Source organism: Oryctolagus cuniculus, chromosome 12, assembly GCF_051225735.1.
Source record: "Oryctolagus cuniculus isolate XC-2025 breed Fujian yellow rabbit chromosome 12, ASM5122573v1, whole genome shotgun sequence".
NCBI classification, from domain to species: Eukaryota; Metazoa; Chordata; class Mammalia; order Lagomorpha; family Leporidae; genus Oryctolagus; species Oryctolagus cuniculus.
In genome coordinates, this window is record NC_142878.1 from 99,202,768 (window position 1) to 99,230,020 (window position 27,253).

Sequence of the window (27,253 nt, forward strand, 5' to 3'; positions counted from 1 at the left end):
TTCTGTATGTATTTAAAAGTCAGAGAGAGAGGCATGGGGAGACAGAGATCTTCCATCTGCTGGTTTACTGCTGAAGGCCATGACAGCCAGGACAGGGCCAGGCTGAAGCCAGGAGCTCCATCCAGTCTCCCAAATGAGTGGCAGGGGCCCAAGCACTTGGGGCATCCTTGACTGCTTTCCCAGGTCGTTACCATGGAGTTGGGTGCAAAGCACAGCAGCTGGGACACGAACTGGTGCCCTTATGCAAAAGGCAGTTTTACCTGCTGTGCCACATGTGAGACCTGAATCATACATCTTTGAAAGATGCTTCACTTACCTGGTTCAGTAGGAATGGGCAGTGCACAGGTTTGATTTAGGGAGTTTCAAAGGGTCTTGGATACAATCTCTAGGAAGATGGCTCATTTTACACTTTCCTCTCCTACCTAAATAGGACTTTACCCTCTTCTACCATGCCTTCCAGGGCCCAAAAATAGATTACTTCAAACTAGCCCCTCTAGAATCTCTACTGTTGCTTATTTTCTAGAACCTAACACAAGGAACAAGCCTCCTGCCTCTCCTGTGACTCTAGTAGTATAGCTTCTTGCATTTTCAGATCTGTTTTATCTTGTCTCCATGGAGCATGGTATGTTCCTTGCCTAGAAGGTATAGATCTCTCTTGAGGTCAGAGCTTCCTACATTTTATGTACTTGACACTTGAGTGTTTTCTTCCCATCCTTCCTAACTTAGGTCTTGATTCACTTTTGCTTTATCAGAATCCTATACTTCTTGATTCTTTTAATTATTCCCCCCCCCCTCTCTGGGAGCTCTTTATTACCTGATAATGCAGGTAATACATAGGGAAGAGTTCCTCCTACTCTTGAAACCTTTCTTGAGCATGAGACTCACACTGCGTGTGAGACACATCTGGTGTTTGCTTCCAAGTGGGAAGACTGCAGGCTCCTGGAGCGGCTTCCACAGCCAGCTGCTCGGCAGGAAGCCGTCTGCTCTGCTTCCACCCTGCCGTCTGCACTGTAACCGTCCTTTTGCACCTCACTGTCCACTGGCTGGCCTAGGACAGTAATGGTTAGTTCTGCCCTCGGTCTTCATGTAAGTCTCCCAGCAGCAACAACAAAAAAAAGAGAGAAGAAAAAATTGCTGAGAATTGTACGACATCACTGGCATTTTCCCAGCTCGCAGCATTGGCTGCACAGATCATTTTACTCACCAGACATGATCTCCATACTCCAGGAAACTGCCACCAGCTCTACAGAAAAATCTTCAGGAATGGAAAGAATGAATGTGTTTCTGTTTCTTTAGAACAAGAGTAATGGCCTGACACATACAGGGGAGAAGAAAAAGAAGACTGCTGCTGTTAGCACAGCCATGGTAAGCTGCTGAGGCCGACCATTCATTACTGGTAAACCTTTAACACTATGTTAAGTGAAAGCCATAGTCCCAAGAAGACCACTTGTTGTATGATTCCATTTACATGAATTACTCAGAATAGAAATCTGAGACAAAGATGAGTAGTTGACTAGAGCTTAGTGGTTTAGGGAGATGAAGAACTGGGGGGATAGCTAAAAAGGGCATCTGTAAAGTTGATTGTGGTAATGGTTACACAACTGTCTGATATACGTATTTATTGTGTACATGAGTGAATTATATGGTATGTGGAATGTATCTCAAAAAGCTATTACCAAAGTCCCTGGAAAATAGAATTTAAAGTTTTTATGCAAAAATATTTGAAATCATTTTCTCAAAATAAGCATTTTCCATAAACTTTTTGAAGTACCCACAAGTGTGTATATGTATGTTTACATGATTGTTGATTTTTTTTTTTCCTAAGATTTATTTACTTGAGAAGCAGAGGCGCACGGCCACAATGGCAGGAGCTGCGCTGATTCAAAGCCAGGATCCTCCTCCTGGTCTCCCACACAAGTGCAGGGGCCCAAGGACCTAGGCCATCTTCTGCTGCTCTCCCAGGCCACAGCAGAGAGCTTAATCAGAAGTGGAGCATCTGGGACTCGAACCGGCACGCATATGGGATGCCGGCACTGCAGGCAGTGGCCTCACCAACTGTGCCATAGCACTGGCCCTATGACTGCTTCTTAACTAGTGAGTTGTATGATGAGATAGGACATCTTATTTTTCCTTTGAACCAACAACATTTTTTCAAGAAGCACCAGAAAATCTTGACCTCAAACAGAACTAATGAAATAGTCTAGGATGTCCCTTTTTGTTTTTAGGAAAAGTTGGTACTGTAAAAGGTGTTCCCTGAAGAATCTCAGAGATGGTGAGGATGCAGGAAGGCGGATATATAGCACATTGTTGGCAACACAAGACTTCATACTAACTTCTCAAGGGGGCAGTTTGGCAACAACTTAGGAGTGTTAGGAGATACACATTCTGTAACAATTTACAAATGGTAAAGGCCTGTATACAGAATTGCCCTTCAATTCAAAAGTATAATATTAGACACACAAGGGATGTCTTCAAAAAGTTAATGGAAAATGTGTATTACCATGTGTAAATTTCACTTTTTTGGATAAAAAAACACTTTAATTCCATTTCTCCACAAAGTGTCTGTAACTAAGATGTACATTAACAGAGGCCTGGTCAAGGAGGTCATAGTATATATACACTGGATAATACTGTAGAGGCCTGAAAAAATACCATCTGAGTGTTCAGCTGTAGAATTACTGCCAAAGTAATACTTTTTTTTTTTTTTTTTTTTTTTTGACAGGCAGAGTGGACAGTGAGAGAGAGAGACAGAGAGAAAGGTCTTCCTTTGCCGTTGGTTCACCCTCCAATGGCCGCCGCGGCCGGCGCGCTGCGGCCGGCGCACCGCACCGATCCGATGGCAGGAGCCAGGAGCCAGGTGCTTTTCCTGGTCTCCCATGGGGTGCAGGGCCCAAGCACTTGGGCCATCCTCCACTGCACTCCCGGGCCACAGCAGAGGGCTGGCCTGGAAGAGGGGCAACCAGGACAGAATCCGGCGCCCCGACCGGGACTAGAACCCGGTGTGCCGGCGCCGCTAGGCGGAGGATTAGCCTAGTGAGCCGCGGCGCCGGCCCAGTAATACTTTTTAAAATGTGAAAACAAGTGTGTACAGTGTCCTCACTTGTGAGTTTTTTATTTTTAAGATTTATTTATCTATTTATTTGAAAGGCAGAGTTATAAAGGAGAGCCAGAGAAAGTGAGAGACTGATCTTCCATCTGCTGGTTTACTCCCCAAATGGCCGCAATGACTAGGACTGGACCAGGCCAAAGCCAGGAACGTCCATCTGGATCTCCCACTTGGATGCAGGGGCCTGAGGACTTGGGCCATTCTCTGCTGCTTTCCTAGAAGCATTAGCAGGGAGCTGGATCACAAGCGGAGGAGCCGGGACTCAAACCAGTGCCCATATGGAATATTGTTGCTGCAGGCAGCACTTACCCTGCTGCACCAGAGCTAGCCCTGACTTGAGGGTTTCTGATACACATATACAGACACACATGAAACATTTTTAAAAATCTACAAGTTACAGTTCCAATGGGAGAGTGGTAGGAATAATCCCAGCAGGAAAAATGTACAAATCAGAAAAAGGAAATATTGAGCTTATTTTATCAATTCAGTGGATGAGTGCTGTGGTGCAACTTGTTAAGCCAGCCACTATGTGAAAATGTGGGCTTCAGTCCTGGCTCCTCTGCGCCCTATCCAGCGTCCTCTTAATTTGCCTGGGATAATGTCCCAAGTGTTTGGGTCCCTGCTACCATGTGGGAGACCCAGATAGAGTTAAGGGCTCTTGGCTTTGGGCCCAGTACTGGTTGTTGTAGGCATTTAGGGAGTGAACCAGCAGGTGGAGTCTTTACCTTTCAAATAAATAAATGTTAAAAAAAAAAAAAAAAAAAAAAACCAGCATAATTCCTACAAATGGTCCTGTCCTCCTTATCCAGTCTAGATAACAAAAATAGGAATTTTAAATGGAAAGACTCAGTGCTATTCCAACTGGCATTCAGGTCCTTTGAGACTCAAAATATAAGTACAACTGCACCTGACTGACAGACTAATGTACCCCCCAAAAGTCATGTGCATTTCTGCTGGCTCCACAGAAAAACATCAAGAACTATCAAACCTGAACTTTCAAGTCTTATCTTCTTCTGTCCATAGGCCAGAGTTCTTCGGGAAACCAAGCCAATCCCTAACCTCATCTTTGCCATTGAACAGTATGAAAAATTTCTTATCCACCTTTCTAAGAGATCCAAGGTAAATATACTGGATTATTTGTCATCATTTCTATTTACCCTGTGGACAACTGGCAAACCATACCACAGATGGGAAGAAAAACTATAATCCATCAGTTTCTTTGCTATTTCTGATCTGAGGGCCTGATTCCAAACATCAAGTAGGAAACTGTTGGAAATGCATTTCCAAGTGGCAGTGTACTTACTTTAAATAGGAACTGAGGAGTGCATCATGGGTACACTAAAAATGGTTTGAGCTGTCCCAGCAGGACCTTCAAGTGAGATGTGCTTACATCATGTCACAGGTGAACCTGATGCAGCACATGAAGCTTAGCACTTCAAGGGACTTCAAGATCAAAGGGAACATTCTGGACATGGTTCTGAGAGAGGACGAGGAAGATGAAGATGAAGAGGTTAGTGTCTGCTTCTGCCCAGAGCACAGTAAGCCCCAGCCACTCTTTCTAGCTGGTTGTTGACAGCCTATCGAGAGGCAGCTGTAGGTAAGTGGAAGAGCAAGTACCAACAGACAGGCAGGCTCAAGGGTAGTCAGGCAAAGGTGAAAGCTAAGGGCCCTTGAGGAACTGGGAATTATACAAAATCCTATGAGGCTATCCAGACTTGTGTACATTTTTGGCAGTCATTTCCCGGAGGAGGGTGGTGACAGTAGTCTTGCTGTGGGTCCTCCCTGTTTCCTTTTTAACAATCAGACAACAACCTTCCCTTGTTCCATGCCCTCCCTCACAGCAGGGCCACTTGGTGTGGTCAGGCTTCCTTCGGTTCCTGCCAGTTTCTTCCTTACCCTTTAGTTTTACCACTTTGAAACAGAGCCCAAATGTTTCCTTGACACTAACACCTAAAATTCTCATCATCTTAAGTTTGTCCAAGATGCAATTAACAAATCAGGGGCCCATCCTTGTTTCTTATATAAAGCACCCTGGATCTCTGGCTTCTTAAAGTTTTGAACCTGTATTCTTCAGATTGTGTATCACACTCTAGGGCCTGATGCACCCAGCCTCATCTACTCCCTGTACTACTTGGCGTTTGAGTTCAGGAGGGTCATGTAGCATTTTGACGCCCAAGGCTCCTTCACTGTCATTCTGTCCTCAGTATAACAGAAGTCCTAAGGGAAGGAGTTGGCCCTGCCTTACTTCAACATAATCACCTCCCATGAGTAGGAAAGGGGAGAAAGCATGACTAACACAGGCTTTGATGAGAAGAAAAATGTTAGGGTTTTTTTTTTTTTTTTTTTAATTATTATTCCTCTGCCTCAGAGCAGATTTAGCATGTTAGAGCTTTACCTCTCTACCCTTCTAGGGCACTGCAACGGAGCATGGGAGACAGAACAAAGAACCAGCCAAGAAGAAACAGAAATGCCTGAGTTAATCAATGTGAACTTTGGGGTTTCTGCTTCCTTTTCACGCAAGAAGCAACAGTGCACCTTGTCCTACATCCCACACTGAAGTTGGTATCTTTGTTTTAAGCCCACGGAACACATAACTGCACCTCTGCACCTTCACTGAGCAGGAATCTTCTTGGCGGGTCCTGATACTGAAAAACAGCTGGCCTTAGGCAAGTCCTTTTGCAAAAAGTACAGCTGAGAGCCTGAGTTTGGGAACCTGCCCCACCCCCATTGAAGCTCCACAGGAGCAAGCACAGAGCCTCGGCAGAGTTATGGTCCAGGCTGGCTTCGTTTTTCCAAGGAGCCTTTGGTGAGTTCCATTATCTGGTAAATATCCAGCGCTTCACCTGCAAGACAGTGCAAACCGGTTAGGATGCCTTCTCAGGAACGTGAAGGAGCACTCAGGTGTCGGAAAAGAAGCCTCATGTCAAAGAGGAGGGTGGGAAGGTTGAGAGAACTCAGGGAACACTTTGTCACATGTTAGGACACCCTTTTTTTTTTTTTTTTTTTTTTTGATACGATAAGTTTATCTTGGATGCATTTTAAGTAGATAATAAGCTTTCTGTTTTACTTGTTTGGCATTTAAAGCACAGGTGTTTTTCACCTGAGAATGCACTTTGACTATATGTAATAAATCTTAAGCATTGCTGGTGTGACTGAGAACAGGTATAGGCGGAACAGTCGAAGCTCTGCTGTCCTGTGAACAGCTCTGTAGAAACATGTTGCTCCCTCTGACATAGGGCACCTTATAAACTCAAACAGCTTTGTCCAAGACTACTTCCTGTCTACCCATCTCACATCATACATGTATGAGGATCAAATGTGTTTGCTCACCCTGGGGAATCCCGTATCTCCTTTCCATCCCAGTTGGGTTGGAAGGGGTTTTACAATCCATGGTCACTTCCTTCCTGAGGCACTGGTCGATATCGACTGCACTGAAAAAGGCGACTGACTGGGGCAAGTCGTTCAGACCCAGCTTGTAGGCAAACATGCACCTGAAAGAGACCCAGTCTCCTCTCACGCGATGCCCTGGCTGTGGGCACGGGCTCAGCACTCTGAGAGAAAGAACATGTTAGAGCAGGGCCTCCCTTCTGTGCTCTTAGCTGGACTCAACACACTTTTTTTCCACTTTGGTACACTTTATTGAGACATTTTTAAAATACTTTGAATTACTGGGCTGGAGCTTAAGGAATAATTAAGGACTTTTTGTTAGCTTTGTTAAGCTTAACCCCCTAGGAAATGATTAAGAGGGCAGTGGGTGACAGTGTTGAGTACCTTAAGCATTTGTTGTCTACCCATTCATCAGGATAGATCAAGGTTCCCAAACTGGTTCTGAGTGGCAGATCAACATGGAACTGGTACCATCACTAATCATCCATGTGAACTAGGAATCTTGCTATAAGAAAATATAGCTCAATATATAGAATATTTTTAAAAGCGTATTTGAGTTTCCCCATTAACTGTAGTAAGCAAATTTTTGGCACCTAAGAAAACATTTTTGCGTGAAAAAACAACATGTCTGTTTTTTCTGAATTGTGACATTTTCTGTCATTTGATTTTCAGAACAGAAAGCTGTGTTGCTAGAGAAGCAGTTTAAACTGTTCTGTAACAAACTCCCTGCCAGTCTCGGGACGACTTTCATAAATTTTTTAAAAAGAGATAAAAGCGGAAACAGTCATTTCTGGGAAATGAAAACGACACTGCCCAGCCAGGCCCGAGGAGCTCCCACCCTACACAGGAGCACCTGGCCAGGGAGGCCGTGGTCTTACCTGGTCAGGAGGTTGGTGATCTGCAGGGCCAGGGCAGCACGGTAGCGGTCTTCCTCCCTTACCAGGTAGCGAACCTCATCATGGATGCTGATGCAGAAGCGTCCATCAATGGCAAACTCCTCTAACAGCCACCTCATGGCCACAAGCATAAGGTGTAAGTAGTCCACAGCAGAGCTCTGTACCACCCAGTTCACACGACTGGTCATAAACTGGGGAATACAGGGAGGCACAGGTGAGGGGCTCTTCTACACACCGCTCACTCAGCTCTGGGGGAAGAGGTTAGAAGCCCCAGGAGAAACTCAGTTCAGGCTCCATTTGTACACACTGGTGAGACCCAAAGGGAGCCCTCTACCTTCCTCCCCGTGTTTCAAGGGTAGCGAGGTACCTCCCCCTGGACAGCTGAGGGCTCCAGGGCTCGGCTGACGCGGCAGCCTAGCACCGGGGTGCAGGGCGTCTCGGACATGGCGATGCTCTCCAGCTTATTGAACATTTCTGACTCTGTGCCCCCCATCCATGCTCGTTCGGCAACCACCTCCCACTTCTTCCAGTGCGACCTGCAGGAACAGGGGCAGGCTTTGTCTTTCAGTATCTCAGCTAAAAACCGAAGCATCCCAGCTTTTCTGGAGTCAGCCCAGGCCCCTCCCTCCATCTGAAACACACAGAAGGTCCTCACTTCCTGGAAGCTGCTCTCTGAATCTTGCGCAGATCCTGCAGGGAAACCCAGCCATCTTCAGTCCTGTCCACAGATAGGTCCAACTGCCTCACCAGCCACTCGCCCTCTTCTGACAGCCGATACCTGGGTAACAACACCACCATTGTTCCCAGGGCACTGCCTTCTCTGCCAACAGCGTTCACACATCATCTCACTCAACTTTCTAAAACCACCATGGGGTTACACGCCTGTCCCCTACAGGCTTCAGTTCAGAGATGAAGGCTCAGAGAAGCTAAGTGACTTGCTGGAGTCATGCAGCTAGGGAGGGGTACAACCCTGACCAAACCCACACTTGGGGCCACAGAAGTTGGGGTCTACCATGATAGCCCAATAGAGGACAAAGACCCCCCCCCCAACACAAGGGCCATCACTGTTTTTACTGTCCTAATGCCTTGGACACAACTGCCCATTTACCTACAAGTGCCTTGTTCAACAGGCAGCTAGACAGACCTGTCACTCCAGATTTAGAGTGGACAAGGATGTGCTAATACTTAGAGCAGGAGAGGCTTTAGAGACGCAGAAAATGGTAGAACGTGGTAGAAGCCGGGCATGGCTTCCCGTTCTCAATTCCCACTGACCTTGATTCCCCAACTTCAGTCCAACCTGCTGCTGTCACCAGGCTGTCCCCCAAAGACTAAGGCCATGTCACTTACCTGGTTAGAGGACCTGCTCCCCACCACGTGGGCCTCCACCAACACACTGCAGTATAAGCCTCACCTCCCACCACACATGGGAGGCACTACCTACCCATCTGCTCTGGACAGCACTCAGCACCCCTTCCTGCCCTGATGACACGTTCTCATTCCACGAGGAGGTCAGGCCCCACAGTGAGTCTGCCAGTTAAATTACAGTTTGTCATGTAGATTATGCCTAAGAAAGCTGTAAACGTACCTCTCCTCTCTCACTGACTAATCTGCCAGGGTGTTGAGCACATGGTGGGTAGAACCATCGAAGCAAACTAACCTGCCAGCCAGGCTGGTGAACGGAAAGCCTGTCACTGAGGCCTTCTCCTCTACCATAATCAGCCTACACCTCCCAGTTGCCCACAGCACCCTCCTGTCAGCTCTGCCCACTCCGCTTGCTCTCGTTCCCTGGAGGCGCCGAGGGCAACCTCTGCATGACTGCTGCTGACAACATGCAGATGTGCAGCTGTATCCCCACGAGAACGTTAAGGCTGACCATAAAGCGAGCGTCACAACTCCAGGGACACACCACCCTGGAGTTGGCCATGGCAGCAGTGAGATGGGCGCAGGAAAGCGCACTGCGGCAGGCCCGAGGTCCTGAGGGCTGCCATGGGTCAGGAGAGGAGCCTCACCGGCGGAGGCCCTTGGTGGCGGCGTACATCTGCTGGGCCTTCTCGGCCGCCTCCTGCCGTGTGAGCCGATGGTTGAACTGCATTAGCAGGCGCTCGGCAAAGGGCTGCCCAGCCCCATAGATGCGGCCGTAGTTGAAGACTTTGGCGTGCTCGCGGCTGATGCCCACCGTGCTGGCTGTCTTACTGTGGAGATCCGTGCCCCTGCTCTTCCTGCCCTGCAGCGTCATCCAGCCAAAGGCCGTGCAGCCTGCAGAACAGGACACAAGAAGGGAAGCTCACAAACACTATTCAGCCACCTGGGCCCCAAGAGGCGGGGCTGCCTCGCCCCTGCCCCAGCACCACTCTTGCTCACCATGCATGCCGGCAAAGTGAGCGTCTCCCAGCACGGCTGCGATCCACAGCTCCTGGGAGTCCACGTCAGCACCCACGAGGACGTAGCCAGGTGGGGCCTGCACCATGGCCTTCAGTTCACTGCCTACTCGGTCAGGCTGCAGGGAGAACGAGGTCAGGCCTTCCTAGATTCCCAAGTGACGGTCCTACCCCCCACTTCTGGAGCCAGAGTTGACGGAGAAGGTGCTAGGGCCTTTCCTCTGGGGACAGCTTTACAGAACACCTGACAGCACTGCTCCACACTCCCCAGTTCCACAGACAACCGCCTGTCAGCGGTGGGGCGACAAGGCGCTACACCTGGCCCTTTACCCACAGAACCTCATCTGAACGCCACAACAGTCGTGGCTATTATCCTTGTCCCTGTGCGGCCAGGAGCAGATGACCAGGGCACTTCTGTTGAAGGAACGAAGCCAGATTTTTTTTTTTTTTTTTTTTTTTGGACAGGCAGAGTGGACAGTGAGATAGAGAAAGGTCTTCCTTTTCCGTTGGTTCACCCCCTAAAGGCCACTGAGGCTGGCGCACTGCAGCTGGCATACCGCGCTGATCCAAAGCCAGGAGCCAGGTGCTTCTCCTGGTCTCCCATGCGGGTGCAGGGCCCAAGCACTTGGGCCATCCTCCACTGCACTCCCGGGCCACAGCAGAGAGCTGGACTGGAAGAGGAGCAACCGGGACAGAATCCGGCGCCCCAACCAGGACTAGAACCTGGTGTGCCAGTGCCGCAGGTAGAGGATTACCCTAGTGAGCCGCGGCGCCGGCTCGAAGCCAGATTTGAACTAAGCCCTGCCTGACCCTCATCTTGTGTTCTTTCCCCATGCAGAGCCCTCAAGGCACTTGAAGGTCCCAGACCTAGACACCTAGGAGATGAAAGGCAGAGACTGGAGACGCAGAGGACACGTACTCGGGCGTTGCTGGCAGTGAGCCATGTGGGCTCCACAGCCCGGCGGGTGATGGTACCAGCAGTCACCACCTGGGGCAGAATGGCCCCATAGTGGCCTTCCTCATCGTAGCTGGGGTGCCTGGAGTGCAGGGAGATGAGTCTCAGCAACTTGCTTTGGTCCTAGGATCTTCCCCACTCAGTTCTATTCCCACAACCTCTCAGCAGGCCATACCTGGTCACAGCACGGGGCAGAGCCGACCTGGGCAGCCACACCACCATCTGGGAGCTGTGGGGACAATCGGACTCAGCCCAGCGCCAGGGAGCAGAGCCCGCCGTCATCCCACCATGGCCCGTACCTCAGGGCTGCAGTCCTCAACCTTCTTGCTACTAATTTGACTCCGGGTAGGCCATGGCTCAGCCAAGGACTGGGGCTCAAAGCACAACCAGCAGGGACATAAACCAGCTAGGGACTGTGCAAGCCTCTAAGGAGCGTCCGCCCCTCTCCTGGTGTCTCAAGCCACTGCCTCTTTCCGTATGGACCCGTCACAAGAGTATGCTGGTAGCCTCAACCGCCTGGCGTGGATGTGGTCTTCAAGACGAGTCCATTTGCCATTCGCAGACTCCAAGACCCTGCTCCCAGCCCCTAACAGGGCTCAAAAACCATCAGTCCCCCAAGGGTCAGCCACATCCAACGCCCTAGCAGTTACACCAGGTGGTTCTGGCAAAGCTGGAAGGGGCCATCAGAGTCCTTCAGTGCCACGCTAAGTCAGCAGGGAAACTAAAGCTGAGGAGGTTAAGAGACCTGCCTGAGGTCCCCGGCACCAGGACAAGCAGTCAGGTCTCAGGATCACAGCCACGCTGTCTCTCTGGCAACCCAGACTGCATCAGGAGACCCAGGGAGGAAAGGGGGAAAGACCACGGGCTGCAGAAACCTAGCCTGGGGTACGGGCAGGACTTTCTCTGCCCTCCCTCCCACAGAGACTCACCTGATACGTTTATGGGCATTCCTCCAGAAAGAAATCATCTTGTTGATCTCCAGGGCCCGGTGCCCACTGGCGCCTCCCGGGCCAGCCTGTAGAGTACCATCCTCCATCTTGGGCAGGAAGTCCTTGGCAAAAGGGCTGCCTACATTATAGCTGTTACCATCCTGCAGAAGGCAAACGCAGCAGGGGCTGGAGTCAGCTGGCAGACCCTGGTGGGGAGGCACCGCAGGACTCCCGACACTGCGGGGCTCCTCCCGACACTGAGCCCAAACCTCTAGCAATCTAGGGCAAATCCCCAGCTGCATCACACACCCCTGGCTCTCCCATACAGCTGTTACCAGTCAACAGAAGCTATCGCGTCCAGATGTGGTGCTGGACACCTGACACGCCCTGCAGCATTGAATTCTACACTGTGTCCCTTAGTACCTACTTTTCAGAAGAGAAACGGAAGCTCAGAGAGCAGCATTTGCCCAAAGTCACACTCTGCCCCACCACTACAAGGACGGTCTCCTGGTCTGAGTCCCTGTGCAAGCTGCACAGTGGGGTCACCGCAGGACAGGCCAGGAACCAGGACACACACCTTGTGAGGCAACTTGAAAAACCAGCAGCCGGGGATGTCCACGTCGTCATAAGGTCCGTTGCCATGGTGATAGATGGGCGGGCTGGCTTTGCAGCCACCAGCAGCACTCTGTGGGGGCCACACACCCACGTCAGGCCCTGCTCCAGCCTGAACTCAGCAAGGGCCATGGGGCACGGGTGGGAGAAGGGGCTGACACTATGAGCAGGTAAGCTTAGAACTGACAAGAGGCCATGAGGTTCAGCTTCCTCCTTGGCCTCCAGTTCAGGTGGGGCCGCCTGGGGACAGGGCAAGACTGCCCAACACTCAGGACCTAAGGAATTCTGGCAGAAAAGAGCTGCATAGGCAAAGGGAAGCCCCTCCACCCGGCACCCACCCAGGAAACCCCTGACCGACACCCCTCTCACCAGAGCCAGGGGCTGGCCTGGTCCTGCAGCGCCTGCGTTCTCCATCCTGGCCTCGGCCTCCACGTCTAGGCAGCCCAGTTCTTCCACCTAGGTAGGCCCAGGGACCCAGCAGTGAGGCAAGGGCCTGGGTGGGTCCCAGTCCACCAGCCCTGCACAGTACATGAGTCAGCGAGGCCAGTCCCCCACCCCCGGAAGGCTACCTCTTCCCTGGGGCTCAGGCCGGAGCCTGTCTCACCGTCTGCCACATGGCACTGCTGTCAGTGAGCAGGAACTCCTCGGCCAGGCTCGCCTCCTGGGGCTGCAGCTGCTGCTTCCCCTGCTCCAGGCAGTACTTCCTGTACAGGGACTCGATGGCTCTGCAGAGAGCGGCGGCCTCTGAGTACCGGTGCTGCGCTGGCTGGGCAGCTCCCATTGCTTACTCCTCAGAACCAACTCTGAGGCACAAAGTGGACAGCACTTGCCCGGAGTTTTAGACGGGGAGTGACAAACTGGAAACGCCAAAGCACACTGGTGGCGGGCTGGGGTTCCACGCCTGGTCTGACTCAGGTCCAAGCTCCTCTTACTCCACAAAGCTGCAGGCTCAAGAGCAGCGCTGGGAGCAGAGCACGGCGGAGCCAGGGCCCCGTCCCAGGTGGCTCCGGCCTTGTCCATCCACAGGGTCCACAATGCTCTGACTGCCCGTCGGAGCCAGGACTGTAAATTCTGGGCCGCTGCTTACCCCAGCACACGCCTGTCCAGAGCCAGGGTTTGTGACCTCAAGTCAACTGATTTCCCCAGGCATCCTCGGCTACAACATGTGCATCACCGCCCTGTCTCACAGGGCTGCTTGGGGAACACACGAGGGAAGCTGCGAAAGGTTTATTTCACTGGCGCTCAAATTACACTCCCCCAAAAAGCCAGCCCGCCCAGCTCCCCGTCTCTGCATGCTCTCTGCAGGCAGCTGTGCCACTGGGCCCCACAGGCCGGCCTCAGTGGCCCCCCCACTCTGAATGTCCCAACTGCCCCCGAGTCTCTGAGGCCACAGGGTCAGGGTAGCCTTGGAAGACCGACTCAACCTCTTCTCACTGATTTCCCCAGCTAGGGGAGAGAGCCCCAGGCTCCAGCGCCTTTCCCCCAAAGCCTGAGCCTGAGCCTGAGCCTCACCTGTAGGGGCAGGGCACCCCTGCCACCTCCAGGGTGCTGCCCACTGGCACCTTAGCCAGGTTGTCCCGCCTTCCGGGCACCAGGTAGCCCCAGCCGTGACGCTCTGAGTAGTGCAGAGGGAAGCCATCCCAGGTCAGTGCCATGAGTTTGGGGGTGATCCGCATCTGCAGGCTGAGAAGGCTAGGGCCCGGGGTCCAGGCAGGGTCATCTAGGCGAGGACAGAGCTTCCGGTACCACCTACGCAGCACCACAAAGAGCAGTGTCATGGTGGTGAGGGAGACGTGGCAGGGGGGGTCTCTCCCATGTGTCCCACCCACCCTCAAAGGCCCAGGACTTTCTGATGACCTCAGCCTACAGTCACTGTCTCCTCCCCTGGAGTGTTCTGGTCGGGACCCCCATGGAATCCCCTAGAATAATTAAAGTATCTCAAAAGGAAAGACCCTCTATGTCCGTCCCACTGAACGCTCAGAAGCCAGGACCAGCAAGCACACCTCAGCCCAGGGCTGAGCTCCCTCCCAAGCCCCACTTCATCCAGGGCAAGACGGGACAAATGGGGGCACGTCTGCACCCCCCACCCTCGGGCCTGCCACTGTCTGGAGACACACCAGCAGCTGCTCACCGGGGCTGTGACCGCAACCGGGGAGAGGGGCACTCTCGGGTCACACAAGTGCAACGTCAGCACCCCGTTCACACCAGCTGCTCTGTTCCACCGCCGACAGAACTGCCTCCTCACTGCTCACTCTGTCTCACCATGGACATAAACACCACGCTGCGCTGACTGCTCCACGCACCTGGCTTTCCCAAGGCTAAAAGCTCCTACCTGTCCCCTGGTGCCCGCCAGGGGCCAGCACACAGCAGGTGCCCAGCACCCTGTGCAAGCACCGTGCCTGCTGGGTCAGTGATGGCAGGGCCGGAAGATGGAGTGGGAACGGCAGCAGGCCGCCAGGTGCGCACGGGCACCCTGCCTCTGTGCTCCAGCGCAGACACGGGGCCGCGAGGGCGGCGCCCGGGCAGATGCTCCACTCACCCTGGGTGTCCAGGAAGGTGCTGGGGTCGCTTGGGCAGGAACTCCGTGGTGTCCTTCAGCTGCTGCAAGCAAGCTCGGGCTGTGACATCTCGCTGACACTCCTCCTCCTCACTGGGGGGGCCAGGGTCTGTGCAGGACGGCAAGGGGACAGCTGGGACCAGGGCCTCCCAACAAGACACTCTCCGGACCCCTCATCCCCAGAAGGCAGGGGCAACCCTTCCCAAGTAACCCTAGGTCCTGGCATTTTCCCCGGGTGGACCCCACCCACCTCCCACCCACGTTCCCACCTTCCTCGTCCATGGGATCCCCAGGGGCCCCAGCCCCCTTGGTGGGCGACTTGCTGGCTGTGGCTGGCTCCTTCTTCTTCACCTTCTTTGCCTTCTTCTGCTTGAACTCCTGCAGCTCCCACTCCAGGTCCCAGAGCCAGGGGTCATCCTTATACCTGCAGAGCCGGTTCACCGGTGCAGAGCTGAGGCCGAGCCGATGGCCAGGCCTCCTCCCTGCCTGCTCCCTGCCTGCCCAAACCCTGGCTACCTTTCCCCCGAGAGCAGCTGGCAGGCGTCATTGGCCAGATCCATCAGCGACTTCTTCATCTCCCGCTGCAGTTCCTCATAGGTGCTCTGGGCTTCTGCCAGGTACCGCTCCCAGTTCTGGTTGACAGGCAGGTAGGAGACGCCCATCTCCAGCATGCCAGCCAGAGTCACCGGGTGTGGACACCTTGCAGGCAAAAACCAGAGACTGACACGAATGATCACAGGAGTCAAGGCTGTGGCCTAAACCCTGAGCCACTTGGCCAAGTTCAACCCAACCACCCACAGTAACAGCTCTAAAGTCAGGCAGCGCTGCTGCCACCTAGCGGAGGAAAGGCACCTCACATCTGAGCCTCCGTTTCTCCATCCATAAAACCTTAGTAGCAGTATTCTCTCCTCAGAGGTATTGTGGGGATTACAGGTCACTGAATGATTGCCAGGCACGGTACGCACCAGAGAGCAACCTATACACACAGCAACTCTATACACAACAGCCTATACACACAGCAACCCTATACGCAACAGCCTATACACACAGCAACCCTATGTACAACAACCTATGCACACCACAGAGCAACCCTATACACACCACAGAGCAACCCTATACACACCACAGAGCAACCTATACACACAGCAACCCTATACACAACCTATACACACAGCAACCCTATACACACAGCAACCCTATACACAACCTATACACACAGCAACCTATGCACACCACAGAGCAACCATGAACCCCACAGCTGGGCTAGTTGAGTATATCTGTGTATGTTTCTCAGACAAGAACACCGAGAAAGAAAAACCAAGTAACCTGCCCAAGGCCAGGTGAGGAGAGGACGGGCCAGAGCTGCCCGAGATCGGGCTGACACGTCACACGACCTGACTCACTAAAACACAGGCAGGGTGTCTGTTCCACCCTCAGCACGGGATCTGGGTGTAGAGAAGGCACCGAATACAGCAGGACCGGGGTAAGGAATGCTAGCATGCACCCCCCGCCCTCTCCTCCAGGGCCTCTGCACAAAGCCACAGTCCAGGGACAAGGTGACCGATGCACCCAGAAGGGCTCCATTCTTTCAGCTAGAAAGGCTGATGTCCCCAGCCTGACAAAGAAGTAGCAACACCTGGTCACAGCAGTGCCAGGAACCCGCTGGGCCCCAGGGAGTCCCCACAGGTGACCTCTCACCTCTCCAGGAAGAGGGGAAGCTGCTGCTGGAAGACCTGGTGAGTGGCCCACACGTCCTGGGCACAGTACTGCATCAGGGCCTGCACGAGGGGACAGGAGGACACGGGGTGGACAGCCGCCCCACCCCACCTGCAGGGCAGCGCGGATCTGCCGCAGCGCGTACCTGGAAGTTCTCCCGGATGTCCTTCATGCTGCCCTTGACAAACAGTTCTCGAGGCTCCTTCTCTAAGGGAGGCCCCCCCACGTAGAGGCTGTGCACGTCCGCCAGGTTGTTGACACTGCTGATGTCCATCCAGTCCCAGGATGAGATCTGGGGGCCAGAGCAAGGAACGCAGGACAGCCTGGCCTCAAGCCCAGCAGGAGGGGTGGCATGGGGTGGGGTTCCAGGACGCTGCCCACCCACAGCGTGTTCTCACCGCTGGGCCAGTGGCTTTGCTCCGGGACTTCTGAGCTCGCTGTGTAGCGAGCTGGCTCTTGTGCTTGCCCTGCTTGGCTGCCATCCACAGACTGCGCTGGAAGCTGCTCAGGCCTGAGATGGCCATGTGCATGCTCATGGTGTCCAGGAAGCGCATGCGGGAGCCCTGGGGCGGGGGGCAGCTGAGGGGCCGGCCCGCCACTGCAGCAGCGGTGTCAAGCCAGCCCCACCAGGCCGCCCGCCCCCCCCCCAAGCTCCATGGCCCAGGGCAGTCAGCAAGGCTGCCTGAGCTCAGCACCTCACACTCAGGTTGCCCTCGCCCACCCCACCTGTCTCGCAGTGCTACTCCAAAGCCACAGTGACGAAGCACTCTCACACAGTGAAGAAACGCCATTATTACATGCCGGGCCCGGTTCTACTGCTTTACCTGTGTGTGCTGTTCAAGCCCTCCTAATAATCCTATAAGCTCCTCTTACAGTAAAGCCAACTGAGGCCTGGAAAGCTTAAGGAGCCCTAGCGGCTAGCTGGCGGCTGAGGCGGGACGTGAGCTCAGGCTGTGGCCCAGAGGCTCCAAGACCATGCCAGGCTCTAAAACACCACACAGGTGAGGGCCTCTCCTACTCTGTGATGGGGACACACAGCTGGGCCCAGAGACCAGAGACAGGGCTGGGGAACAGCTGCCCCAAAGAGACACTGCCCAGAAGGCAACACCCTCCCTAACGCTGACAGCAGGGCTCCTGGCCAGCCGCCTGCAGTCAGCCCCAGGAACCTTACCTGGATCAGGTACTGCTCCCGGATGTGGGCTCTGTCGAAGGACACATTGTGCCCCACCACTAGCTGCTCCTGCCAGTCCCGCTGGGTGGGGCTGCCGGCACTGGCAGGGACCTCCAGGGGGATGAGGTCAGCCGGCGACAGCTGGCTGGTCCAGGAGTAGCGCTCTTCCACCAGCCGCCGGCTGCACCAGGAATACCTGGGGGGGGGGGGGCAGGTTCACCATGGGGGCACTGGACTCCCACTCCACATCACCCACTGCACGCCTACCACCACGGGCCAGGTCCTGCACTTGTGTCTAGGGACACAAAGGATGCCACGGGGTGCTCCCACCCCCGAGCGCTAGCGGACAGGGAGGGCGCCCGTGTGCTGGGGGTAAAACTGGAGACCAATGTCCAGAGTGTGCATCTTGGTCTGTGGGGTTTCTGTGAACATGACTGCTCTTTGTGTCTGTAAGTCCAAACAGCCCTGCTCAAAGTGCCAATAAAGGGGCCAGGTGGTGACAGCAGGACCCAAAGTGGATTTTTTCATTGAAAATGGGAAAAATGGAAATGGCAAACACTGCGCACACGTTCAGGATGAATCGTCTCATGGCTGCCAAAATTCTGAGGGACAAAGACAAATCACAGCCCTCACAGCCCTCACAGCCACGGCCACGGCCACAGCCACGGCCACCCTAAGCGAGCAAACAGGGAAGTGCAAGACGGAGAAAGCGCAGATGCCTGTGCTGGGGCGGCGGAAGGGGCGGGGCCTGCCACCCATCCAGGACAAGGCTGCCGTTGACTCCAGAGCCACATGGCCCCAGAGCCACAGGTTATTCCAAATGGCCAAGGCCCTTCCAGCGTCAGAGCGAGTGACGACGCGTGTGTGGCCAACACAGCTGTGAAGGCGCTCCCTCGGCCTTACGGAAGGGAGGAGGGTTTTCTGCCTCAACCGTTTCAACATAGAACTAGTTTCCACAGGGGGCGGGGCGGGGGGGGATATAAGAAAAAGGATCCTAGTTTTAAAGCCAGCAAAATCTCACACTGCAAACAGTGGGAAAAGCCAAGGGACTCAAGCTGAAAACCCCTCCCTTTTAACTCAGCATGGGAGAGCCCTTAAAAATAACGAGGAAGGGGCCAGCGCTGTGGCGCAGCGGGCGGGGCCAGCGCCTGTGGTGCCAGCATCCCACCTCAGACTGCCCGTTTGAGTCCCAGCTGTTCCGCTTCCGATCCAGCTCCCTGCTAATGCACCTGGGAAAGCAGGGGATGATGGCCCAGTGCTTGGCCCCTGCACCCATGTGGGACACCAGGATGGAGTTCCAGGCTCCTGGCTTTCAGCATGGCTACTGCAGCCGTGTGGGGAGTGAACCAGTAGAGGAAAGATCTCTGTACGTCCCTCTCTCTCTGTTGTTCTGCCTTTTAAGTAAATAAATAAATCTTAAAAAAAAAAAGAAAAAAAAAAAAAGAAGACGAAGAAGAAAAAGCTAAAGAATGGCCAAATACATGAGGCTGGAGTGATGACAGGGACCTTAGCTACAATAAAAAGCCACAGCTGTAACCAAGACCCAGGACTCCAGCTATGTGTGAAGCCATAACATAAAAATTATTCGTGATTGAAAGACAAGACAGCCCGGCTCACTAGGCTAATCCTCCGCCTTGCGGCGCCGGCATCCCGGGTTCTAGTCCCGGTCGGGGCACTGGATTCTGTCCCGGTTGCCCCTCTTCCAGGCCAGCTCTCTGCTGTGGCCAGGGAGTGCAGTGGAGGATGGCCCAAGTGCTTGGGCCCTGCACCCCATGGGAGACCAGGAGAAGCACTTGGCTCCTGCCTTCGGATCAGCGCGGTGCGCCGGCCGCAGCGCGCCGGCAGCGGCAGCCATTGGAGGGTGAACCAACGGCAAAGGAAGACCTTTCTCTCTGTCTCTCTCTCTCTCACTGTCCACTCTGCCTGTCAAAAAAATAAAAAAAGGAAAGAAAGATTGGCTAGATCTGTTTTGGGGCCAAAATATCAGCTAGAGGCTGGGGATGCTGAACGCCTTTAGGCTGCCTGGGGCAGTTCCCACAAAGGGAAATCTCTCCCGAAATAGCCAGTGTTATCCCCAGTTAGAAAAACTGTCTACATGTCTTTGCAGACTAACTTCCCATGAGGCTCTTGGGGGGAGGAGGTGAAGGCACCAAATCTCGGGCATCTCAAGCGGCCCCCAGTTGTCTCCAGCACAGCTCAGAAGTGATTTCCTGCACGGCCCCTCCTGGCAGCTCTCCCTGCTCTGGGGTCTGTTCACTGCCCGCGTCTTCCCACCAGAAGGTGAGCGCGAGGAAGCAGGGGCTAAGTCCTTTTAGCTCCCCACCACCCCAGCAGTCCCTAGGTGAGCACCCAGCACCCAGGAGGAGGCGCTCAGTAAATGGTCACTGACCCACACTATGAAGCCGGGCCCTGTGCAAGCTAACGTCCCTGTCGCGGCCCCTACTTACCAGGCCGAGGGGGATATGGCCACCGCCAGCGTGGGGCAAGTTCCCTCTGCCAAGCAGACCTCCACGTCGAACACCAGGGCCCGCTCCTCGGGGACGGCCACGGGGACGGGCTCCCCCTCTGGGCCGTACCGGGTCCAGCCCTCCGCCCAGGCCCAGCTCGTGGGCTGGGGGGGCAGCTGCGCCCGCAACAACGAGTCGGCCGCCTCCAGGTAGGGGAGGCTCTGCTTCTGCGCCAGGAGGCGGAAGTGCTGGTCCAGGTTGTCCCCGTAGAGGCGCGGTAGGCGCAGCTCCACGTCCGGCAAGGGCGTGGCTGGCTGCCCCCAGAGCCCGTGCTCCTGCAGGTGCTGCACGCTGCGGCGCACGGCGGCCTCCTCGGGCATCTCCCCTCCGCGCCCGAAGATTTGCTCGTGCAGCCCTCTGGAGAGCATCTGGATGTGCAACGCGTTGTACCGCAGCTGGCCGCCTTCCGAAGATGGCACTCGTGGCGGCGACGGCTGCCCTTCGCTGGGGACGGGGACGTGGGCGGAGCTGGAGACCCAGCGGCCGGGAGCTGGAACCGGCCCTGGCCCGACGGCGGCTCCGGCCACCTTCCTCCAAAGCAAGCGGCTCAGGCTCATGGTGGGTACAGGAAGCCCCCCGCTCGGAGTCGGGGCGCCTGGCTTTGGGCTCCAGCTTGGCTGCGTTCACTGGCTGTGAGCCTTGGAGAGAGACGCGTCCCGTCTCTGCCTTCCCATCCGTGAAATGGGTCTGATCATGCCTGCCTTCAACCCACGAATCCTAAAGGAGACAGATGGCAAAGCGCATGTATGCACTCACACAGGTATTACATGGGGTACCCGGCCATCACTCCCGGGGCAGGACTTGAAGGCTGCAAAGCCTCAGCCAATCCTGGGAATACCAATACCCTCCCCGAGCAAACAGGTCCACACAGGTGCGCCAGTGAACTTGGCGAAGCTGCGGGCGGCCGTTAAGAGCATTTTCCGCAGTGGGACAGCGCCAGCTTGACCCCTGCTTCTGGCCCCCACGAACTGCGTGACCTTGGGCAGGCTCCTTAGGCCCCGGTTTCCTGCTCTGTAAAATGGGGTTTTGGGGTCCCAGTGACGCCGGGTGCATGTGTCGCCGCGGCCAATGAAAGGGGCCGTCATAGACCGCCGCGGCCTGAGAGCCCGGCAACCCTTAGGATCCAGCGCCTGGATTCGAACCCACCGACTGGGCCACCACTCCTGGGGAACCCGACCGCGGCCCCGCTGACTGCAGGAGCCGTGCAGGGGGTGTCGGCGGCTGCCCCCGCGCCGAGCAGCCCCCGCGCCCGGCAGCCCGCCTGCACCCGGCGCCCTGCCACGAGCCGCCGCCCCGCTCCGGGCCCTGCTCCCCGAGTGGAGAGCGTGGGGCCGCACCGCCCCCCAGCGACCCGGCCTCCCTCGCAGACCCGCCGGAAACCTCGGGCCTCCTGCTGCTTCCCGGTTTGCGGGCCCCCTGACCCCAAGCTGAGGACGCGGCGTCTCCCTTCGCGCGGCCTGCGCAGCCTCGGGCTAGCGTGCGGCCTGCAGCCGGCCAGGACGCCCCGCTGGCAGCCGCAACTTCCCGTCTGCGCCCGGTTGGGTCCCGCGGCTACCAAGAGGCAGGCGGGAGACTCCCAGCGCAGCCAATAGGAGAGCCACCAATGGAACGGTCCTCCCGCGGGGGAAGCAGGGGGACTTCCGGGCGGGCCCTCCCTACGGAACCAGGAAGCCCAGGGCCAGGCTCCCCTTCTCAAGAAGCCTGTGGGCCGCTCCCGAGCTGGCGGCTAGGCTGTAATAACACATTTTAGGTCGCGTACAGGCAGCTTGTTACCGGGCGGCCGCGTGGCCTAATGGATAAGGCGTCTGACTTCGGATCAGAAGATTGCAGGTTCGAGTCCTGCCGCGGTCGCAATAGAGCCTGGTTACGCTTTTTATTATTCCACCAGGACCGGGCTGCCGGACTATTAGCGCGCTCGTCTGTCACACGCCGCTTCCAGAAGTCCCTGTGAGTCTTTGAAATACACCCTCCTCCTGGCTGCATGAGGGTTGGGAGGGCCGCCCCCAGGGAAGTACCCAGTCACCGCCGCCTTTGCTGAACCCCGTGTGGGGAGCCTGCAGACCCAGCTGAGCAGTGGCCAGGGGTCCTGTCCCCGCCGACGCGGCGACCTCCGCGGTCCCAACAGGTGTAGTTTGTGGGCTCCCGCGCCTGGACTGGCCGCGAAGCCCAGCATCCCGCTTCGCTGGGCTCGATCCCTCCACACATGAAGTCATGCACTTTTCTAGGTGGTCCTCACAGGGGGTTTGTTTCTGGTCTGGGTAAAAGAGAACGAGCCGGACACTCACCAGCACGTCCCGTGTTTTTTTCAGGTAATCGTGAACCATCGACTGCTTACAAAGTGCATAGCAAAGGTCCCCACGTTAAATCGGGGCGATCCCGAGCGGGGGGACATTTTCACTTTTATTTCTTCCAATCTTTTGCAGAAATCCGGCATTTCCTACAGCGGTTCCTGTGATTTCATCCCTAAAAGCCATCACAGATGGGAAGGGACTTTAGAAATTTCACAGAAAAAAATGGAATTAAGAGTCTGGGGAACAAAACATTTTGGAAATCCAGGCAGCTTTTCATAATGTACATTTTCGATGCATCGGTGGCGACTTCCCATATTTTCATAGTTCATTAGAAATTTTTCAAATACTGTTTACACCCATCTGTACTGCGGAATGACAGTGGTAACTACAGGCTATTAATCCTGTAACTTACAAATCCTGTTACTTAACCAGCTAACCAAAAAGCACAGGCATCACGTCCCCAATTTGTTCCCCTAATACCACGGTAGTTTTGGGTTCTCCGCAGTTACACGTTTAAAAATGTGACTGGAAGACGATGTCCATGGCATGAAGCAGCTGAGAAATCTGGCCGACCCGGTTTTTCAGAGAGGCCTTGCACTTGCCCTGCCCCTCAAAGCGGCTCCAGGCCAGCCCGGCGCCCACACACCCCTGTGACCCTGGAGGTCTGGGCCCTTCCTAAGCCCCCTCCTGTTTCCCTCCACTTTCCCTCCCTCCTCCTCCGGGAGCTCCCCCCACATCCTTCTAGAAAAGTCTGTCCTGCATGTTCGCCCCTGAGAAACCAGACAGGAGGTCCCGCCGACATGCAGGAAACAGAGTTCGTCAGGATCCCCCGTCCTGATCCAAACTCAGAGTCCTCCCTTTCCACACGCGCGCTGATGGTGGGAGCCGCGCCCTCCCGCGGGGCGGATTCCCGCAGGGTCCAACCTCGCGTGGCAGCGGGGTGGCAGGAGCACCTGCACTCCCCAGTCGCCAGGTCCTCTTCTAAGAACTCCCGCCTGTCAGCCAAATGTTCCCCGCTCCGAGGCGCTGGCAGGGGTCCTGTTACTGTCCCCTTCCCCTGACGTGGAAACTGAGGCACGGGGAGGCAGAGCAGCTTGCGGGAAGCGTTCTAGCCTGTGAGCGGGGAGATCTGGACCTCAGAGACCAGCTCTAGGGGCAGGGACGGGCGGGCTGCTCCACCTCAGTGTGCCTGGCGCCGTGGGGTGCTGCAGGTTCCGCAAGCCCTGCCTCCCTGCAGCGGGCCCTGGGGCCCTCCGGGCTCAGCCTGCTCTGCTCGCCCGTGCACTCGCCTCCCCGTGACTGGCGTGTGTCTGCCAAGCCCCAGACGGCACAGGAAGAAAATATTATTATTACCCTTCCTGAGCCAGGCTCAGCTCTCCAGGGTACCACCTCCTTTAACCCTCCCAGTAAACTCCCCTGCTATTTGTTTACAGAGGCAAAAAGAAAGAAACTTGGGGCTGACACCACACAGGGAGTCCTGGGCCCCTTACAGACCCGGTGGGTGGGAAAGGAAGCGGGGGAAGACAGAACACCACTCCGGATCCTGGGTTTGCTGCTGGCCCCGCCCCGCCAAGGTTTGCATAAGATCCCCAGGGCACCCTGCCCTTGCCACAGGAACTGAGCGAGAGGTGGCAGGGGCCAGGGGGTCTTTTAACTAAATATTATCCCCTGCGTGCTTCGTTAGTTTCCTCCTCTGTAAAGGAGCACTAATAGCACCAACCTAACAGAGTCGCCCCAAAGGCCGAACGAGTCCCGCGTATGAAGCGCTTGGAACAGCACCTGGCACCAAGCCCGAGCTCGGGACACCCCCAGCGCTAGTGTCAGTGCCCGGCCTTGGGCACCCCAAGTGCATTTGTGCCCTGCCCTGCTGTCGTCAGAGGGCAGAAGCCACTCATCTCTCTTGAGCTGCTTCTCTTTTCAGAAATGCCTGGAAAGTGGAGCATTAATTTGGGGTCAGACTGTGCCCTGTCCGCTTGTATGTTCCTGGTGTGGAACCTGGCTCAGGCGGCAGATTTGGGGGTTCTTGTCCCCACCACCTGTTGTCCTTTCTTTGGCTCCTGGCCAGGCTAAGTAGCTGACTCCTCAGAACCAAGCACAGAGTTTATTAACTAAGCTGAGCCAACCAGGAATTTCCAAGAAAGAAAGGAAAGAACGAAAGAACCAGCATTCTTGTTTGTTATCATCATAGATTTAGTCCATGCTGAAATTTCCACTGACCCCTGTAGCTTTAGCTAATCTGTCATATCTCACTGATGAGGGCTTATTAAAGTTACAGAACCAATGAATGACGCTTTTGTAAAACATGTCTTCAGCTATGTTTCTTTTTTTTTTTTTTAAGAGTTATTTACTATTATTTATTTGAAAGGCAGAATTACAGAGAGAGGTCTTCCATCTGCTGGTTCACTCCCCAGATGGCCGCAACAACCGGAGCTGGGCCGATCCAAAGCCAGGAGCCATGAGTTTTCTTCCCCAAAGACTCCCATGCAGGTTCAGGGGCCCAAGCACTTGAGCCATCTTCTACTGCTTTCCCAGGCCATAGCAGAGAGCTGGATTGGAAGTGGAGCAGCCAGGACTTGAACTGGTGCCCATATGGGATGCCGGCACTGCAGGTGGTAGCTTTACCCACTATGCCACAGCGCTGGCCCCTTCAGGTACTTCTCGCTGCACTGAGTTTCTCTGAGATGAGACGAGGCTGTGCGTAAATCCTCGCATTGGCAAAATGCTTTGTGGTTTGCCAACTCTGGCAGCTTCGCCTTGGCTCCACAACAGCCTGTTACACTCTGATACACGCAAGGATTTTATTTTTTAAAAGAGATTTATTTATTTAGTTGAAAGGTAGAGTTAGAGAGAATCTTCTGTACACTGATTCACTCTCCAAAGGGCCACGGCAGCTGGGGCTCAGCAAGCCTGAAGTCAGGATTCTGGAACTCCATCCAGGTCTCCATCCAGGTCTCCCACATAGTGGCAGGGACTCAAGCTCTTGGGCCATCCCTGTTGCCTCCCACGCACTTTAGCAGGAAGCTGGATCGGAAGCAGAGCAGCTGGGACTTGAATTAGTGCTCCCGTATGGGATGCTGGCCCCACAGGAAGCTTTTTTTTTTTTTTTTTTTTTGACAGGCAGAGTGGACAGTGAGAGAGAGAGACAGAGAGAAAGGTCTTCCTTTGCCGTTGGTTCACCCTCCAATGGCCGCCGCGGTCAGCGCGCTGCGGCCGGCGCACCGCGCTGATCCGATGGCAGGAGCCAGGAGCCAGGTGCTTTTCCTGGTCTCCCGTGGGGTGCAGGGCCCAAGCACGTGGGCCATCCTCCACTGCACTCCCTGGCCACAGCAGAGGGCTGGCCTGGAAGAGGGGCAACCAGGACAGAATCCGGCGCCCCGACCGGGACTAGAACCCGGTGTGCCGGCGCCGCAAGGCGGAGGATTAGCCTAGTGAGCCACGGCGCCGGCCCACAGGAAGCATTTTAAAATGAAATTTGATATACTTCAACCATTAATTGAAAGCTCCTGTCATTTACCATACGAGGGCACTTCAGAAAGTTGGTGCAGAATTGAATTTAAAGATAAGCTTATGGGGTGGGTGTTGTGACACAACAGGGTAAGCAGCCACCTGCAATGCCAGCAGCCCAGCAGCCCATGTGAGCACAGTTCAGGCTGCTCCACTTCCAGTCCAGCTCCCTGCTAAAGCACCTGGGAGAGCAGTGGAGGATGGTCCAAGAGCTTGGGCCCCTGCCACCTAGAGACCTAGATGGAGTTCCAGGTTCCTGGCTTCAACATGGCCCAGCCCTCGCTATTGTAGCCATTAGTGAGCCAGCACTTGGAAGATCTCTCTCCATCAGTCTGTCTTCCAAATAAAATAAAGATAAATTTAAAATATTTTAAATAAAATACAAAATCACACATTTACTAGGTAATTTAATGTATAAAATATAAAAATAACAAATATTGGGCCAGCGCTGTGGCATAGCAGGTAAAGTCACTGTCTGCAGTGCTGGCGTCCCATATGAGTCCTGGCTGTTCCACTTCTGAGTCAGCTCCTGGCTAATACATCTGGGAAAGCAATAGAAAATGACCCATGATGGCCGGCACCGCAGCTCACTTGGCTAATCCTCCGCCTGTGGCACCGGCACCCGGGTTCTAGTCCTGGTTTGGGCGCTGGATTCTGTCCTGGTTGCTCCTCTTCCAGTCCAGCTCTCTGCTGTGGCCTAGGAAGACAGTGGAAGACGGCCCAAGTGCTTGGGCCTTGCGCCCGTGTGGGAGACCAGGAGGAAGCACCTGGTTCCTGGCTTCAGATCGGTGCAGTGCTCCAGCCATGGCGACCATTTGTGGGGTGAACCAACGGAAAAGGAAGACCTTTCTCTCTGTCTCTCTCTGTCTCTCTCTCTCTCTCTCTCTCTCACTAACTCTGCCTGTCAAAAAAAAAAAAAAAAGTGGGAGACCTGAAAGAAGTTCCTGGCTCCTGGCTTCGGATCAGCCCAGCTCCGACAATCGCAGCCATTTGGGGAGTGAACCAGTGGATGGAAGACCTCTCTCTGTGTGTCTCTACCTCTCTCTGTAATTCTTTCAAATGAATAAAATAAATTTTTTTAAAACATGCTTTGCTATTAGTCCCAAGAATCTCAACATATCTATGTCACCAGAAAAAAAATAATTGTTATCTCCAATAAACTTTTGCAAACAAATAACGTTTCTACAAAGTACTGAAACAAGTCTCCACTGACACTCAAATACTAGGCTCACTCTTAAGAAGTG

The 27,253-nt window shown here is 54.7% G+C and overlaps 2 protein-coding genes and 1 non-coding gene across 7 annotated transcripts in view; 2 read left to right on the top strand and 1 right to left on the bottom strand.

Moving 5' to 3' along the window:
- The window catches only part of FANCI (FA complementation group I), a 105,104-nt gene extending 98,841 nt beyond the window's left edge, over positions 1 to 6,263 (top strand). For both annotated transcript variants that reach the window (XM_089310711.1, XM_070054524.2), the window contains 4 exons: positions 1,297 to 1,365; positions 4,130 to 4,225; positions 4,509 to 4,616; positions 5,518 to 6,263. In XM_089310711.1, coding sequence (XP_089166837.1) covers positions 1,297 to 1,365; positions 4,130 to 4,225; positions 4,509 to 4,616; positions 5,518 to 5,586 — 342 coding nt within the window. In that variant the 3' untranslated portion in view covers positions 5,587 to 6,263. The remainder of the gene's footprint in view (positions 1 to 1,296; positions 1,366 to 4,129; positions 4,226 to 4,508; positions 4,617 to 5,517) is intronic.
- On the bottom strand, positions 5,566 to 21,856 carry POLG (DNA polymerase gamma, catalytic subunit). 4 transcript variants are annotated; one of them, XM_017337563.4, is made up of 23 exons: positions 21,595 to 21,856; positions 20,155 to 20,931; positions 17,708 to 17,903; positions 16,935 to 17,099; positions 16,682 to 16,828; positions 16,519 to 16,598; positions 15,337 to 15,519; positions 15,090 to 15,244; positions 14,803 to 14,929; positions 13,776 to 14,012; positions 12,868 to 12,988; positions 12,633 to 12,719; positions 12,229 to 12,336; positions 11,652 to 11,812; positions 10,898 to 10,951; positions 10,687 to 10,804; positions 9,751 to 9,886; positions 9,399 to 9,645; positions 8,045 to 8,167; positions 7,757 to 7,925; positions 7,372 to 7,580; positions 6,437 to 6,597; positions 5,566 to 5,949 (listed from the first exon to the last, which is right to left on the bottom strand). In XM_017337563.4, the coding sequence occupies exons 2-23, from the start codon at positions 20,769 to 20,771 to the stop codon at positions 5,873 to 5,875; spliced, it is 3,678 nt and encodes a 1,225-aa protein (XP_017193052.4). In that variant the 5' UTR covers positions 20,772 to 20,931; positions 21,595 to 21,856; the 3' UTR covers positions 5,566 to 5,872. The 4 variants fall into 4 exon arrangements, 3 of the variants coding, with proteins under 3 accessions (XP_017193052.4, XP_089166838.1, XP_051690182.3); XM_089310712.1 differs by having other exon boundaries at positions 21,584 to 21,732; XM_051834222.3 differs by lacking the exon at positions 16,935 to 17,099 and having other exon boundaries at positions 21,595 to 21,750.
- Positions 21,857 to 21,992: 136 nt separating this feature from the next.
- Positions 21,993 to 22,065, top strand: TRNAR-UCG (transfer RNA arginine (anticodon UCG)). Its single transcript has one exon. It is a non-coding gene; the product is annotated as a tRNA-Arg (tRNA).
- Positions 22,066 to 27,253: the final 5,188 nt, after the last annotated feature.

Excerpts from the sequence above, each read along its gene's own strand:
- POLG (XM_017337563.4), bottom strand. The coding sequence starts at position 20,771 with ATGAGCCTGAGCCGCTTGCTTTGGAGGAAGGTGGCCGGAGCCGCCGTC. Across the intron at positions 14,013-14,802 it reads CACCTTCCTGGACACCCAGG|GTGGTACCGGAAGCTCTGTC; the intron begins GTGAGTGGAGCA and ends GGTGCTGCGTAG. Across the intron at positions 12,720-12,867 it reads GCAGTGCCATGTGGCAGACG|GTGGAAGAACTGGGCTGCCT; the intron begins GTGAGACAGGCT and ends GGGCCTACCTAG.